Source organism: Gobio gobio (assembly GCF_949357685.1).
Source record: "Gobio gobio genome assembly, chromosome: 9".
NCBI lineage: Eukaryota > Metazoa > Chordata > Actinopteri > Cypriniformes > Gobionidae > Gobio > Gobio gobio.
In genome coordinates, this window is record NC_137115.1 from 12,063,306 (window position 1) to 12,082,658 (window position 19,353).

General features: G+C 37.4%; 1 protein-coding gene across 1 annotated transcript in view; it reads left to right on the plus strand.

Annotated features, from left to right (window-relative positions):
* cntn5 (contactin 5) overlaps positions 1-19,353 on the plus strand; it is a 460,526-nt gene that overhangs the window by 364,213 nt on the left and 76,960 nt on the right. Inside the window, exon 12 of the mRNA XM_079825767.1 lies at positions 4,087-4,231. Coding sequence (XP_079681893.1) covers positions 4,087-4,231 — 145 coding nt within the window. The remainder of the gene's footprint in view (positions 1-4,086; positions 4,232-19,353) is intronic.

Here is a 19,353-nt window from a genome sequence, read left to right on the forward strand (position 1 = left end):
ACCGACTTGTTTGCACCTCCTCAAACAAAAAAAGTCATGTCAGAAATGTCATAAAAATATGACGCAATCAATAATTATCTTCAGGGAAGCATGTAAATATCTTATATGGCTTCTAAAAGGCAGTACTAAATGAAAAATAAATACATAAGAACAATTTACACTGATCATCCTGTTCAAAAGTTTACACCCCTAGCTCTTAATGCTGTATTTAGCATCAGAGAATGTTGCACCTTTTGTGCATGATTCCTTCGGTTGTCAAATAAGAAAGGATTAAAATATGCAGAAGATGCTGGAAAAACAAACAGCGGAGAACAGTTGGCAGTTTAATTACTCTGAACAAACAAAGGACAAAAAGCTTAGAAAAATGTGTTTTTGTTAAAGACTACATTCAGATCGGATTTAGAATGATGATCAAAACATAGATGGAGCGGATCAAATCCATCAACATCAAAGCTTCACAGTCCTATAGCTCGTCCTGGGTTAACATTTCATTCATTAACATTAAGCAGTTGATTTAAATGCTGTTTAATGTTGGTGATCACGTTATTTTAATCCTTAAATGCATACCCCGGGTCTTTAGCGACCCGGGACGTCATTCACTACCCTCCTCCTCATTAATTTTTTAAAGGTAGACATCAACGTTCTTAGTATCCCTCGATCAATTTATTATAAACAATATAACAAGAAAAACATTATAAAATTATAAAAGAGTGCCTGTTTTTACATTAATTTTTTGTAAAACGCATTTTTCGCTAACGGCCAGAGGTGTGTAAGAGTGTACGTAAAAAAATTTTCAGCACAATAATAATTGAATCTTTAATGGAATAAGTGCAATTCACCTTTATTTCACAAGGTGGCAATGTCTGATACACAATGATGAAGTGACGATTCACTCATTCTTACCGCAGACTGAAAACGAAACAATAATAAGTATGATCTGCAAAACTTATAATGGCTCAGCGATTTACTATACTGAATGCAATCAAATATTAGTGTCATGGTCACTTGATGGTGGATCTGGTGAAGAAGCTGTCAGCGATCAAAATATTGATTTTGACGATGTTGAAAATGATAGTTTTGAGAAAATGTTTGAGATGGCGAATATGAGCCAGATGCTGAATATACTGGGAAATGAGCTCTGACGATGACAGTGATGATGGTATAAAACATCTGCTCCAAGCTCCAAAAGGTAACAAAATATTTTTTATTTTATTCTTCTGTAATTGTTTTTCTAATATCAATATATTATATTATCGCGACAGGTAGAGATCTATCTGAATTAGATATAGACCCGGGTCGCTAAAGACCTGAATATGTAAGAATGATTGGCGAAACAGTAATGCATTTAAGGGTTAAATATGCATTACATATGCTTTCGCTTGTTTCTGCTTCTTGTTCACCTTTGTTTTGATCAGGAAGTCAAGTACTCTTTCAGAAGATGCGTAATAGCGCCCTCTACCATATAACAGTGAAAAAACGGAAAGCCGGAAAATTTCCGTCAATGGCTGGGAAGCATTGTCTTAAAAATAATAGAAATTTCCGTCAATGTAGAGGAAAAGGTTAATGATCCCATTTTGCAGATTCTGCCAGGTGTACTGTATGTAAATGCATGACCACAAGTATATGTTGTTTTGGTCTGAAATGGACATTGGACATTTATTTTTTACTTTTTTTTACTTCCTGAAAAAACAATGTTTCTTCATTTATGTGCACATCACTTCAATTAAAGAGAAGCTTGTGAGTGAATTATTTTATTTTATTTTTTAAATTGTTTAAAAAAAAAAAATTCTTGAGGCCCCCTTGCTGATGCCCCTACTGCTTTAAATTCAGTATTAAACAGCATTTGATTTTGTGATTTAGCAAAATCTACTAATTCTACTTTTTTGTGTCAACTAGGCGAAAATCTCCCCACAGACAGATTAGATATTTAACAGTAATTATCCTCAAATGCGCTTGTCGAGGGCTGAATTATTTTTTATCGTTTAGCCTGGAAATGTTTTACTTCTGGTAGACCGTCACGCATAACAATAAAGCTACTAATTATGAACCCATCATTCACAACGACAGCAATGCCATCATTACATTCCAGAAACCTTTATCTCCCTTTAGAGTCTCACAAATCCCCTGTCTCTGAAAACAGACCTTTTATTTTATTAAAAAAGCACTCATTTATTCATCTCCTACTGCTATTGTGGGCTCAGTACTTCCACAAATTGTACAAAGAGGCAAGATAAATGGTGTTACATGTGAATATTTACAAAAGTATATTCACGTCATTAGTTAGCAGTTGAACAGTGCCAGCATTATTACATTGTTGAGCAAGTGTGTGAACAAATTAGATTTTAATTTATAAGCTTGATTTGGTCTCTTAAAGGAATTAAAGTCAACTTCATCTCATTTTAAACCATTATGAATGTATTCCTCTGTGGAACACAACAGATTTTTTAACAAAATCCTCTTTTTTAAAAATATAATGAAAATGAATGATGACTGAATATCAGAAAAGCTCAATAAGGGTTCATTTACACAACAACGATGTACTAAAAACAGAAAAGGCTTTCCTTTGCATTTTTCGCATACAGTTGTCAAAACTATCCCATTCACATGAATCCGTGAAAATTACTAAACACTCTGTATTCTGCTGCTGGGCCAGTAGTTGGCAATGTCACTTTGTAAATAAACACTATGGGCCCTATCATAGACCCACCGCAATGCGGCGCCAGGTGCGACACAAGTGCTATTTTCAGCCCGATGCAGTTATCATTTTCATGTCCTGCTCCACGTTGGTTAAATAGCTATGCAATTGTGCGCTCATGGACCTGCTGGTCTGAAAACGAGGTGTGTTCAGGCGCATTGTTGGCGCATTGCTATTTTGAGGCAACTGAAAACGACTGTGCCATTGACCAACAAAAACCTGGCCTAAAGTCAGTTTTTCACAGTATTTTGTGTGTTATTTAAAGGGAGCATTAGTAATATGCGCATATAGGCGGGGGCACATCGTGCGTACACTCTGCTTATTACACACACAGGGACGTGCAGCATGACACAAATATTTTTAAATATTAAAAATAAAAAGATTACAATGTAAAAGATTATTATTGTGTACATACAGATAAAAATGCCATGTCATTGCATGCATCAGAATGAATTATTTGCAGTAATGACGAATTAAATTGGCTACTTATTTAAACAATCGTGGCAATATACACATGTATTTAAACTGACTCGTCTATATACCACCATGTAAATAGCGAATCCGCTGTGGTGCAAGCGCAACTGGCTTTTAAAGGGAATGAGAGATGAGACTTGGATTTGTTTATTGCATGTTATGCCCAAAACACACCCATGACTCATAAAGAGACTAGATACAACCCTTTTGGACCATGCGTCGGGCGCGACGACCATTTCTTTTCCGTCGTTAAACTAGCAAAGGTGGATTTGGACATGCCCTAAGTGCTCTTGCACTGTGCGCTTTAGACCATGCACTTAGAGTGTTAAAATAGGGCCCTATGCAGCTATAGACTGTAATACGTGTGCGCATGACGTCACCGGTTTCACAAATTCACGACAATAACCATATTTTCAAAAACTTGCACTTTGAAACCATTTCCAGGCCAAAATGCCAAAATGCATAAAAAGTTTTCATTTTATAGTTGAAAACTGTGTAGTATAAATGCCTTTTAATAATCCTTTAAAGTGGTTGTGTTTGTTTGGTCCCACTTTATATTAGGTGGCCTTAACTACTATGTACTTCCATAAAAAAATAAGTACAATGTACTTATTGTGTTCATATTGTATTGCAAAACACTTTTGTTGAAATTGAGGTGGGATACGGGTAAAGTTATTGACAGGTGTGGTGGTATGGGTAAGTTTAGGAATGGTTATAGGTGTAAGGGAAGTGTCAACAGTTGAATTATAAATGTAACTACAGAACTTAATTACGTATGTAATTACATGCAGGTAATTTTTTTGTTCAATTTAAGTACAGTGTAAAAACATGTATGTACACAATAAGTGCATTGTATCAAATTATAAATAGTAGTTACAGCCACCTAATATAAAGTGGGTCCGTTTGTTTTCAAACAGCATCAGCTCCCATGTTCAGCATCAACCCGGTCCGGCTCATCGCGACTGTTGGGAAAGACGTGTCTCTTGAGTGCCGGCCACGCGCCTCACCCAAACCCAGAATCTCTTGGAGGAAGAATGATAGGAGAGTCCAGCCCAGCCGAAGGTGAGTCTGAGTCCCAGCGCAGTTATCTCTGTGACCGTACATGTTTTGCATGAAAGTGTGATAATTACCAGGATTCAGGATGAAGCAGTGGCAGTCCACTCCTAAGGGTCTGTGTTTTTAATTGATTCCAATTAAATATGCCCATAAACACGCATACATTTACATGAATCTGTGTGCGCAGGGGCTTTAATCAATGTTCTTGTCCAATGATTACCGGTCTCACGCTGGGTTCAGCTCTGCTGAGGTGCGATTTGATGACAGGTTTGTTTGCACTCTCTGAGCTATTAGGCTAGTTTGCTATGCAAGGTTGCATTGTGATTGATGTCACGTTGATTACTTATTATTAGTCGTGTATATCAAAAGTTTGGGATCAGTATTTTTTTTGTAAAGAAATTAATACTTTTTTTAACAAGGATGCATTAAATTAATTATTAGTATCAGTAAATACATTTACATTTTTAAAGAACTATATAATGAAAAACTCTAAACTCTCTATAGAGGGAATGCACTTGATGTCACAGTAGGCGGGAGTCACTGCGGTCACACCCACTGGGTGGCAAAAAGACTTAAAGGTCGGGTAAGTGCTTTCTGGTACCCGATGTTGATATTACAAATCACCAAAACAAACACGCCCCTACCCCAAAAGGGTCTCGCCCTGTATTTTGATAGCTCCACCGCACACATACGTACGCAACGCAGACAACGACTATGGCGGAATCTGCTGTGCCAGCCGGCCGAGGGTATGATGTCATCAATAAGTGAAAGCAATGTGTGTTACTATGGTAATCCAGGTCGAATGTTCAATGAAAAAGTCATCCCTTACATCCCAAATACACAAACACAGTTCACATTAACAACTTGATAACAGTTCAACTAATGAACATATTACAAATATGACCAGATTACAAGATTGTAGTGATCACAAAAACACAAACAGTTCTCATGAACAACTCTATAGCAGGAGCATGACAGACCAACTAATGAACATATATTACAAATATGACAAGATTAGAGGGTTATATCGATCACGAAAAGAGGAACCAAAGGAAACAAACATATATATCAGGAGTTTATTATCTACCATAGACTGTAAAAAAAATATGGACGTAGTGTCTGTTACGTCACCCATAGGATTCTGATGAGCCGTTGTGAAGCGCAAAGTATGGACGAGATGGCCGTTGCACCCATAGATATCCATAATAAAGGCTAGATGTCTTGCAGCGGAGTCTCTAACGTCATCACCTGGTGGCCATCTTGTCACAGGCAGGGCTCTGTGGTACCTGGTGATCTGCACAAACACAAATACTCTTATCTCACTGAAATCTTGACGGATTTACAAATGGTTTGGTTTCTTACAAACGTTATTAACGTGGCTATAATTATGGATGCTTGAACAAATTATGAATAATTTTTCATAAGTATGCAATGTCATTACATCTCTGACGTTTATAACAAACCAACAGTTTGAAAATCGGTAGAAAATTGAGCAAGTTATGGTTATTTAAAACGTGCAAGCACCCATGAAAACAATGTTACGAGTGAACGAGCTGCCTGTGACAAGATGGCCGCCGGACATCGACCTCCATTGGCCAGCAGCGCGGACGAGACATCTAGCCTTTATTATGGATATCTATGGTTGCGCCCCCCAAAAAATTCACCCCCCTCACAGTTGTCATGAAGGGCAAAATTAGCCGTATAGACCAAAACCACAATTTGTACCAGGCTATAAACATGTTTAAATCTACTGTAAAGTTGGCCATTTTAACATTGGGCTTAATTAGATTCTGCTCCCTTCTGGAGCCTGTCCCTAGCGGCCAGTCGATGTATTGCAGTATATGTCACTTCCGTATTGGCTTCAAGAGAAACTGCGGGAGGTTGCCGCTTGGAGCTGACGCTTGAAACAGACAGTGAAGGAGGTTTAAATGCTCCAGGCTTATACGGTGTGGAAATGAATGGGTCTTTATCATAGCTGAAGTGAATGACGATACGATTGCATATGGACAAACAAGCGAAAATGACACACGGGCATATTCAAGCAAAAGCCAGCATTTATTAGTTCTGTGAACCTTGCCGTCCAATTGCAGGCCTTAGCGCTCCTTGAGTTCTCTCCAGCGCTGGAAAGCTGATACCTCTTGCCTTCTTTTGTTCCATAGACATTTTCCACATGTGTTTTTTTTATCTGCCATCTCTCTCTTTCTGTCGTCGCTCGGCTAATGTCCGTCCTGTGTCATGTCTTTTGAATAATGACGTGCACTGAGCGCTCTCTTCGCACCATCATTCGTAGACACGACCCTTACTGCTGATTGGCTACAAGTTTGTTTTGGTCCTCGGCCCGAGACACTTTTCTAAAGCATTTTTGAAATAACACTTAACCCACCTTTAATTTGCTGAAACAACTGGAATACGGGCAGCGAAAATGGATTTGCAGTTGCCGTTTTGTGTCAGACATGTTGAATTTTGGGGTAAAGTCTTACCCTAGGTTAGCCTAGAAATCTAGACGCACCCTAGCGGCAGAAAATTTATTCTGCCGCGAGTGTAGTCTAGCAACTCTGGGTAGACCTCAGAGCTGGAAAAACCTAACTCTGGTCCGGCCAATCACAGCGTGTATAGAGTCGGTGGGCGGGCTTAACATAATGATGGAATGAGTTGCGGAGGTTCTTGGTGCTACAGGTAAACAAAGAAGCTGATGATCAGCGTCTTTCAAAACGGTTTTGGCCGGTACTCTGGAAGACTTGGAGCTAAGCTTTTCTTTGAGGAAAGAACAAAGAACGGTACTGAAGTAATTCGTAAGAAAGGAAGATGTATTCGGAGTTTAATCAATCAACTAACGTTAGCTCCGCTTCGTTTGGTTGTGGCGCTATCCAATTGCGTGCAGAGGGAATTTGACAGACAACCGTTTATACAGCCCCTCGGATTGAGCCCTGTCAATGGTGAGTTTCCAGACCAAACATCTTGATGTGGGTCTGGCTTGTCAGGCTAACCCTAGGTTATATACTGTGTTGAAAACTAAATATTTACCATCTTATATTCTGTGTATTTAATTATTTGCTGAGTTTTATGGCACTTATCGCATTAAGGAGATTTTAATGTTTTGTCCATTTTTATAGTCTAAAAATGTGTGGACGTAAAAAGGAAGATATTTTAAAACAAACACATTCGAACAGACTGCAGGGTTAAATGTAACCACTCGGAGTTGTTTAATTTATGACATACTGCTTTATTCATCTGTTAAGGTCTTGTACATGTAACCTCATTAGAATTAAAATATAGCTTGTTTCAGCCATAATATTGTAGACCCTGTTGGCTGATAGCTCATCCGCTGTAGCCGTTCATTATGCAAAATCTTAAATCAGCATGAGGAAAATGAGCACTAGCCCTTGTACAAGCTCATGATGGAGAAGACATGTCACTCATCATGAGTGACAGGTCTGAAATTATCGGCCCCCGTTGAGCGCTGTCGGCTACAAGTCTGCGAAAGGGCTGCTGTTTAATAACAGAGATTCGCTGCCACAGACATGTCTAGACTAAAGGACCTATTCATCTGAAAGAATTAATAATATTAATATTATTTTCATGGTGTTACTGGATGTGTTGTGATGGTTTATGAAATAAGCTGAATATGAAACTACTAGTACACACAAGATTATAAAAGGGAGTTTGCAGAGATTCTATAGAAGAAACATTTTTGGTTCCCCAAAGAACCTTTCAGTGAACAGTTAGTGAAACACTGTTGATACAAACCCCCCACCCCCCACAACACACACTTCATTGTTCCGCCCCAAATGCACAAACACCCAATGCAAGAGTGGAAGTGTCTTTATCATAGCTGAAGCAAAGCAAAATAATGACGGCCTCCTTGGCCATTGCAGGGTAGGCAAAGGGTTCAAAGATGGCCTACTTGGCAGTACTGAACTGGGGAGTGCTGATATCACCGGACTGGGAATCGCTGAGATCACTGGGTTTGAGGGCACTGGGACCACCAGGCTTGAGGGCGCTAGGGCTAGATCCACAATACTGTATGCCAGTTTTGTAAGCCATGAGATGGATCCAGTGGCCGGGATGATCTTGGCTGGTGAGGTCCATGGTGGACCAAGCTCGGCGGCTGGGTAAAACTCTGTGAGCACAGAAAACCAAGGAGAGCAGGATGTATATGTGCAAATTGTGAATTCATTAACCCAACTTAAGAATAAAACTTAGAAACAAGGAAATAAGATAAACAAAGGAATCCGGAAACTGAAATCGACAGTACACAACATCTACGAAAGGACAACAACCGACAAATGAACATAGGAAAAACAGGGGTATATATGCACAGAGGGCAACAAGATAAGACACACCTGGGAACAATCAGGGACTAATCACCAGGTAAAAACAAAACAAGCTACAAACATGACACTCGGGGCAGGAAGTAGAGGAGAGCAGGACATATGCTTTATAACCTAATGTTTTTTTTGTGTGTAAATCCACTCGGGGTTCAGAGTATTTATTTGTTCCAACATTCCTTTCACACACATCTAGTACAATTATGTGGTTTTGTTTCATTAATAGTGTATACTTTTTTCTTGATTTACCCCGAAAGAATGGAAGTGAAATGTGACAACATGCCACATAGATGGGGTACATTGTAACATGACCAAATGACAGTTTAAAATGTTATCTGATACAGTATAATAAAAAAATATCCAAGACAAACTAAAATATTTTGTCAATAAAATACAATTATTACCTTTTTAAAATAAAATAATGGCATTTTTTAATAATTAAAACTATACACATTTTTGAGTTTGACAACAAACACCGCTAAATACAGCTAAACAGCATAGTAAAAAAAAAAATTATAATAATAATGAATCATTTCTTTATTACTTTTACTTTATGGTTAAATAAATGTTCAGTGATATCTTCTAAAGATTTTTTAATTTTGGGGCAATTTTTTTAAAGTCTAAGAACAAACACAGAGAACATATGACACCATGGATGTTAAAGGTTCTTTGTGGAATCATAGATGCCAAAAAAAATCACTTTTATTTTTGTCATATTTCGAAGTGACAAAATCATAAAGTTTATGATTAGACTTACGGGCTTCAATGTCACAACAAGAGATTAAATGTGTCCTCCCTTGATAAACCTTTAGAAATATTTACAAATCCTAAATGTATGTTGATATGTTAAAGGGATACTTTACCCAAAAGTTTACATTCTGTCCTGATTTACTCACCCTCGTGTCATTAGAAATCTGGGGTGCGTTTCCCAAAAGTATCGTTAGCCAACTATGGTTGCAAGTTCCATCGTTATCAGCATAGTTCAACGAACTATAGTTCCAGTGAACATTCGCAAACAGCATCGCAAACTGGTGTGGTTGCAACGACAGCTCTCGACCTGTGGTTAGAAGCATAGTTTCTTGTTTGCATGACATGGACTTAATAAATCCTTATCTTGAGCTGAATAAGCAAGCTGACATTTAGTACCATCTATATATTTTATTTAGAATACATACAAATGTAATTTATGTCTTGGTTTGTCAAGAGATTTAAAGCACTGTTTTTGAAGAGTGCGCATGTGCGGGTGTGCTCTAGTACATAAAAACGAGCCTATGATTGAATCTGGAAATAAAGCAAAATAACTCAGAAAAATTTGAATTATTCCTCAGATGACATGTCCATAATTTATAGCAAAAAATCTAGCATGAATTCAATCTCAAACTAATTCATTAAAAGCAATTATTACTCCACCACCTGAGTGACATCATTAAAGGGTTACTTCAGTGATTAGTATTAAGCTTTGTATCAGTAGAAACCCCGTAGTATATTCAAATTATGGTACTTTCCCCCCTCATGTCCCCCTGAAACGAGAGAATTATGCATTTTATTTCTTGAAAAAATCCTCCGATGACGCAAATATCATCATTGCGTCATTGGAGGATTTTTAGGCCAGAGGCTAGAGACTACAGCCAGTATAAGGAGCTAGTTCCGCATGTTTTCAACCCATCCATAGGGGTGGGATCTCACTCAAAGAATGTAAATGCGAACAGCACATCAGCATTTATAATGGAGCAGTGCAGAGCAAAGTGAGTGTTTCAACTTTTCAATGAATTCCGATGAAAGTTAAGCATGATCTGAAAACGTGCCAGACTGGACACGCGCCGTGAATGACTGCTGTGCTTAACTCAGCTCTTCGCTCTCGTGATGAATGAAATCGGACTCCTGCTGCGTTTGTACGGCACTTACAAACAGAAATAAATTGCATTATAAAATATATTAAAATAGAAAACAGTTATTTTACATTTTTACAATATTACGATTTTTTATCCAATAAATGCAGCCTTGGTGAGCATAAGAGACTTCTTTTAAAAACATAAAAAAATCTTACCGATCAAAAACTTTTGTATATAGTCTATAGGCCTATATAGTCAATATCATTCTTCAAAAAGTCAACAATAATATTGGATAAAATTACCCAATATTACGTTTTAAACCTTTTACAGTCAATGGTTTAAACCCTATGGAAAGCACGGTGCTATCTGAGACAGACCAGCCAAAGCGTCACAGAGATAATAACACTTAGGCCGCGTGTCCTCCAAAGCGTTTTTTCATGCGGCTGGCTGGCGTATTCAATGTTTTTTAATGGGAGCGCCGCGTTTTTAGAAAGCGGCGACTTTCGTTTGGCTCCCTCACACTTTATTGAAAAGACAGGTTCAGTTTTTAGCTGTAGCGTCTATTCTCTAACTGAACAAAATTGTATTACTACGAAAATCAAAACAACGGTTGGGGTGGTGACATGGTGGGCAAGTGATAACCAGGAGCCGTGACTTTGGGAGTCGCCTCGTTGAGCAGCGAAGCAAGTGCATTCTGGGAGTTGTTGTCTTTCATCTACATGAGACAAAAATTCATTTTCTGTCTTTTCTCAGTCTAGAAGGCACCAAATTCAAAAATAATTTCACATTTCTACTACATAAATGACCCAGTTTAAATTCACATTCATCTTCCCAGCACTGAAGTACCCCTTTAACCAACGTGGTTGAACGACAGATTTGTGACAATACGGTTTCAGGAAACAGTCGTGACTAGCTAGTTGATTTATTCAACGATCTAACATACTTTGGTATTTAAGCAGTGAGTTACGCCGTTGTACCGGAAACACACCCCTGTGTGACTTTCTTCTTTTGCTGAACACACACACAAAAAAAAAAAATGTATAAATGTTTCCCTATTTTTTAGCTATACAAAGTCAAATGTTATTTTAGATTTACACCTTCATTGTATAGAAAAAAACGGTAGAAACATGATGTAAATGATGACCCTATAAACTCTTCATTCAAGCTATGCATTATATGGTTAGTTGATTGTGCTTATCTTCTCTTCATTCCATGACCCTACCAGGACAGACCTCGTCTTAGATGTTTAAATCTAATAGACCCTCTCTCTTTAGACACTTTTGAGTGTTGTCATCCTGTGAATTCACACTTTGCTTGCTTTGAATGCCATGTGCCTCTGGCACCGAACGTGTGCTAATTTACTCCTGCCAAGACTGTAATGAAACCCGAAACAGTTATGAAGCATGTGTCTCTGAAGAGATTTTTAGTGTTTTAACATATTCCTATTATAGTTTCCCCAGGTTCTCTTTCTAAAGGATATTCATGTTCAAAGTCACTGCTGACATTTGCATTGCATAATTGTGTGCTAATTTGTAACCTTTACATGATCACTCTAATTTTCATAATAAGATGTAAATTCACAAGTGATCTTAACCTCATCAGGCCTACAGTATCATATTTGATACATCTGTTTATATGGCCTCTAAATGATCAACATGATCAAAATTTAGCTGAAAACTTTTTGTCTGATTGAAATGTTTACTGTTTTAGCACCAGCCTTTTAGAATAACTCTAACACTTTCAACCTTTTTTTGCTGTGAAATCTTTACTGATTTTTAATTAAGTAAATGTAAGAATGTATTTTATATAGTTACATTTCAAGATGAACACTTATGAATGAAGCTTGTTTTTGTGAGATGTGAGATGTCGAATATGATACATCAGGCTTTTGAGGAATATTTATTTGTTCATCTCTCAATCATTATTGCATTGCATTGTATGTTTTGCCACTACAATAAAACTACAGAGCTTTGATCATAAAACTAAGCATTGAGTAAAGCATGTAAAGCGCTTTAAGTACTCAGAAAAGCAGTTTATAAATTTAATTCATTATTATTATTATTTAAATATCATCATACTAAGATGTTTTATTTGGAGATATAGATTGAAAACTGATATTTATTTGTATGCTATACTGTTATACTGTATATAGCACTGATTGAATAACATTATAAGCTATCAACATTTCATCTTACTTTTTTTACAAAAAAAAAGAGGTATTTTTTTCCCTCCTCGAGTATGGACTCCATATTCTCTTAAACCACACGATATGAGCCATAAGTATCAAATATAGTACTCTAAAAAAGATGCAAAGTTTTTGTCTAAAGGTTCAATAAACTGTTCCATTTCAGACAATTCGACTATTTCATATATCAGGCTTTACAGCTTTCAACTCATTCATTTTAGGTTAAAAACAAGGTCACCAAAACCTAACTTTGTCTCTCTACAAGTTCCAAAGCATTTGACGAGACACAGTAAATTTTGATGAGTGGTCAGTAATATTCACCCTCACTCAATAATAAAATAATGCCCTAAACACATACAAATAAATCTGAACACACCTCAACTAACAGGTATTCAAGACCCAGAGTCCCAATTCACCACATATTTATCACCGGCCGTGCTCGGTTGAAGGTGGACGTTGCAAAATTATTTACGGGCTTTTCTGCTGACAGTGGTGCTGTTGCAAAGCAGGCAATTTATTCTGAGAAATAGCCACTGGGATTTGCGCTCTTTTCAAATTGTCCTGCAAAATGGCTTCGCCAGCCCAACAGCCCCAGACCAGTCATAACGCGCAACTGCACGGGCCTCGGCTCAGACCGCAGAGCGACGCTAAAAATGTCCATACGCAGCACAAAGCCAGCTCTCACCTTGACACCCTTCTTCACTTCCTGCTGCTTATCAAGCCATAGTTCCATTCTCTCAAATCAATAATTCACAAGTAATGGTGTAACCAGCATTCAGATTCCGTTTGCCCTTCCAGCAGCTACATGCCGCAATAAAAGATACAGTGGAGTCAGAACAAAGTGTTCTTGAGGTCATCTGTGTGGTTTGTCAGACGCCGTGTGTATGGAATCGTTCATAAAGTGGTGCGCATCACATTTGAAATGATGTTGTCTGCCGTGTGATAGATGTTTGTTTACCTGGTGACTACTGATAGATGGGAGAAGTGAACAGCCCAAGAATGCTCCGTTCTTCAGGTAACAAGGTGATGAATGGACTTTGAGCTTGCGTGATCTGATATATTGTGCTGCAAATTTGTCACAGTCGAGCAATTTATTGTATTTTCTTTTTTTGTGACAAGGGCAGATATAGTTCTATTTCGCTTTCTGTTTTTTTTTTGTGATGAAATGTCTTCTATGAAGGCCATTTTACAGAGAGACTGAGCAAATTTTCCAATGTTTTTGTCTAAATCTATTAATTTATTCAGAAATGCATTACAAATGCAATTCATAAATCAATGAGTTGAATATACCTCTTGTATAATAAACATTTATTTTGATATGAAAAAAAAAGGAAAAACATAATTAAAAAGATGAAACTCATAAAAAGCTAACCTTATTATGTAGTTTGGCATAATTATGTTTTAGAAAAAAATACAGTGAATCAGTTTTGTGGTATGGCATGGTTAGTTTGTCAAATGTCCACAAAACAACGTACTGATATTTATGAATTAATAATTCATGATATTTATAAAGTGATTTTTATCTTAACATATATTTTTTTACTTTTATATATTGACTCATATGTATTTAAACTGTACTAAAAAAAAATTACTTGATGGTTACACTACATGAAATTTAATTTAAAACCATTTAAAATGGTTCATAAAAAAAAAAAAAATCCATATAAAACAACAGAATGAAAATGTTCTCATTAAAAATAGCTGTTGGAAGGCTGGGTCGTTAAGAAAAAATAGTTCTAATTAGTATCAGATTAGGGTTATTTGGCTTGTAACAATAACAGGACCCTAAAGGTTTGATTCAAAAGTTTCCATTAAAGTGCTATTTAGACCTTAGTTGTGTAATGAACATTTTTTATATTAGTTTTTTTTAATATTCTGCTTATCAGTCTTATCAGGGGGGGGGGGGGGGGGGGTCTGCAAGTGATTTAAATGATATAGTCATTTTGTGTCATTACCATTATAGTTATGGTGTGAATTTCCATATTCTCATAGAATTAGAATGATTGTTAAAACTTTATAGTTTCCTTTCAGTTGGTCATGGTCTGACGTAACGTTACCGGGTTACATTCGTAACTGAGACATTATCGTCCTTGGTGTGAACAGACCTTTGCAGAATTAAAAAACAAAAGGGCGGTAATAATGAACCCTAATCACAAAAGGGTTCGGTCTCACTTCATATTTGGTGTCTTTAACTACTATACTTATATAAAAAAATAAGCACAATTTACGTATTGTGTTCATATTGTACCAATTCTCACTCCCAAGGCGTCAAAATCTGAAGCATGATCAAGTGCCTTTCGAGTCACGTTAAAGATGCTTAAGGCACCCCTAGGTGTCACTATATTGATGCGAAGGGTACTCCACAGATTTCAGTTGTTTGCCCAATCCGTCAGATCAAGACGCGTTTAATTCTTTGCATTGGTAAAAGCTGACATGATTTTATGAATATTTATAGGCTACTATTATATTTTGGAGCAACTAACCCAACTCCTACCCTAAACCTACCCACTTATCAAAAATGTAAAACACGTAACAGGCAAATAAAAGTACAGTCACAGGTATTTATTGCAAAAACTGACCAAAAGTATTAACTCATGTTGCATTCCTGGTCTTCTGAATTCAGACGATATCTTCATGTAAAGAACAGAGTTGATCTTAATGTTTTAACCACTGACATAATGATCCAGCCGCTCCGTGAACGCAACACACACATTCATATCTCATTCAAATGATCCACACGACTCTTTAGCATGACGCAATCGGTCACAAGACACACGAGAGCCAATGCAATTTCACTGTGAAATCTGATGTAACGTTTCTTCGGGTGGCAATTTTTTTAATTTCAATGTGTGTATGATCTCCGGCAGATGGAGACGCTGATTGCTTTTGGGGATTTTCTTCACACAAATCAATCGTTTGGCCTCGGAACACTTGGAATATTTGTACTTTTTTAATAAATTGTGCATGCAGTCGTATCTGCCTGTTACATCCTGTATTTTATATCATATAATACACAAATGGGTAGGTGTAGTGATGGGATGGGGCTGGGTTACATGTTCAAACGTGTCTAAATAGTGTGAATAAATGTAAATAAAATTATGCTGGCTGATTAAATTGAGAATCACACTCCAACATGTAATAATGGCAAAATCATAACCCAATATATAATTTCAACATGACGATAACGTTCCCATGGCCAACTCGTCTGTGTATGATGCCAAAGGTTTCTAATTGAAATCAATAGAGCACCCTGCGCGTCGAAGAATGACGCCTTGGGGTACCTTTAGTGTCTTCATTGTGGAAGGCACTTGACCATGCTTCAGATTTTGACGCCTTGGGAGTGAGAACAGGTTGTGAATTGAAAACCTCTTTTGCTGATATTGAGGTGGAATACGGGTATGGTTAGACGCAGCAATAACAATCCATTCAAAAATAATTTGCCGACGTTTTATTCATATCAGATACACATAGTGTAAGTAACTAAAAAGTTTACTCTATTCTACTCCCAGTTCACCGGTCACTTACTTGCATGTATTTCGGGAGAAACTGATAAATTCACGCAAATCCGACTGACAGGACTCTCTCAACTGCGACGCAAACAAATAGCCCATCTCACGTTATAGATCAAAATCAAGATAATTTATGAAGGTTTTTAAATGGCAAAACACACTCACTTACACATATTTGAGAATTGGATTGTTAGATTTGACATGGTAAGCAAGTTTGTCAAGTTCGTCCGATATATCGGCTGATATATATATACTGTATATATATATATATATATATATATATATATATATATATTAAAGTTCTGATAAATAAAATGTATAAAAAACTATGAAACGGCAACACTCATAATGTGGTTGAGCGGTGTTTCGTCCGTTTATATAATTTTGTCAAATATTAATTTAACGGCCATCATAAATTCCGATACCGATAGTTTGGAAAAACTTTGTTGGGGCGATTGGGGACAGGTGGGGCTCGGAACCCTTCACTACCTCCAAAGTGGGGAATGGCAGAAAAAGTTTGAGAAACACTGGGTTAGAGTCAGGTTTGGTGGTATGGGTAAGTTTATGGGTGGGTTAAAGTCTAAGGGAAGGCTCAACAGTGTAATTGTAGATGTATATTTATATAAGCTATAATTGCATGCAGGTATTTGTGCAATGTAAAACATGTATGTACACAAAAAGTTAATTGTATCAAATGATATAAAATATAAAGTGGGACCAAGGGTTCTTCAGTTCGATATGGTTCTAAATAGAACTATTACTGTGAAGAACCTTTGCTATCTTTTGCAGAATGTTGCTATGCAGTCACTAAGGTATTTAGATTGTTTTTAGCACATTACTATGATGTTCTGAGAGGTTGCCAGGCTAAGTGGTTGCTTTCTGGCCCAAGTTCTCCCTTTTTTTCATCCTCCCAGATTGAAATAAATCAGGCTGCTTATAAAAGTAATAACAAACCTCAACAAGCTGCGTGCTTTGAGATATCATTCATGTCTACAGCACAAACTGTGTGGAATGGGTTATGCGCTGAAGTGTACAGTCTCTTCAAATACTTAACCTTAAAGAATAAACAGTAGTGATTCTCACTTAGGAAGCTCCACAAGTAATACGATTTAAAATAATAAGATCAGCACTACCAACGTTATGAAAATATATGTAATAAAATAGTGTATGAGCTACAGTTTAACGTAGAAGAACCAAGAGAGAATGGTAGTATTACTTGTTTGGAATACTCTGACTGCACACTGCATTGTTGAGTGATAAAGGAGACATACTTTTTCCACTTTAAATGGATTTTCAGTCAGATGAACGCGGAATTTGAGCGAAATGAATTTTACAGACGTATTTGACTGGACACGGGTGACTTTAGCAAAAGGATTTTCTGAAATTAGCTGCATCCAAGGAAGACGTCTCTGGGTGAGGAGAACTGTGAGGGGAGCAGGGGTGGGATCGAAGCTGCCCTGCGTTTATCTGACATTGACAGCTGTGTGGAGTTAATGAAGGTTTGTAATTAACATGGATTTCCGCTAATGTTCAAGGGTTTTGTATTCCAAATGAAAAGTATTAATCCCATTAGTTCGAAAGTATGGGCAGCCTCTCTCAAAACCCTGTGGTCAATCCTTCAGTAACATCGGCAAAGAAGGCATAGTCAGGGAAATGGAAAATCGGTTCATTGTAAACAAGCCTGTGATTATGTTCTGTGATATTTTCCTCTGTGTTTATCCAGCCATGTCTGTACAGCATATGAATGTTTCGCACTTGCTGCATTTTTCAAAGATGTTTCTCCTGAGTAAAGGGAGTTCTTTGCATTGAGTGGCCTAAAATATATTTTAGGTGGCTCTAAGGGGACGTTTCATTTTTACTACCTTCGTCACGAAGGCTCATTTACATACTTGCTTATACCCACCGGTCTCCACTCTCCGTCCTTTCTGGCGTCCTTGTCGAATGTGGGTTCTCTCTTTCTGCTACTTGAAGGAACGTCTCTTAGCAAATGTCTCTTTATGAATTTCCCATGTACAGGTTACACTTTGTCACGCCTTTGTGAGTTTCTGCCTGCCACTTCTCATCAGCGTCTGCTGGTTCAGAGTGCTTAATGCTGTAAATATGAAAGCCAAACATCATGAGATAAATTAATGGGGAAGAAATTAGACTAATGACTCCCTTTTGTCTAGACTGTTAGTTTTAGGCAGAAATTGAATTTTAATAAAAATGATTGCTTTGTAAATATTCATTGTCACACATCTGCCAATCAAACCACAGGAAAAAATATACTAGAATATAGATGGGGAAACTACTCTTCTCTGCATCACTTGGCTATCGGTAGGTGGTCACACTGTTAGGATGGGGTGCAAAGGAAAAGGAGCGAGGACTCAAATGCAGAGGAACTTAGGATTTATTAAAGAATAAAATAAAACAAACAAAACACCCACGAGGGGGAAAAACCAAACTTAACAAACTAAACACCAGGAGCAGGAACATGGAGTCTGACAGGGAACATGGAGTCTGACAGGGAACAGAGGACATCAAACATAAGACAACGATCCAACACATGACTGCAGACACGAGGAGATTATAAAGGGTGACAAATCAGGCAAATAAACCAATAATCAGATAACAAGAAGGGCGGGTGACAAGGGACCAGAGACATGACATCACACCAACACATGACAAAACCACCAAATGTGCTGCACAGGACAAGACAGACATGTGAAACACACTTTATATTCAGGTGGCCTTAACTTGTCACGTTCAAGGCAATGCTCGCACAATGCAGGAAATTCAATAAAGAAGTCTTTACTAACACGCAGGAGAATACAGGAAACACAAACAATACCAACCTGGTCTCATTGTGAAAATGTACCTCTGGCAACGTTTTTGCAAACCGGCAAAATACGTACCAATAAGTACATATCTCTGCAGTTTCAAAGTGAAATGAACACTAGAGGCAGTAAAACAGCAAGCACTTTTTATCGTTTTTTTTTTTCCCATGTTAATGGATAAATTTTAGAGTTTGCGTCACTTAATCTGCTCCATATGCTCGGCTTTTTTTTATATAATAAGTTTGCTCAGTAGCTCAGCTGGTACAGATTTGTACTTGTAATAATGAAAGCTCAGGTACGAATCCCGTGAAAGACAAGTCATGATAAAAGAGCTCAAAGATGAGTTCACACAAGCTAACAAGACATGGTTACTATTGTATTTTTGTCACATTTGCTTTTGTTAACACTATCGGTTAGGTTTAGGGTTTAGTGTAGGTGTACGTTAAAAAAACAATGTC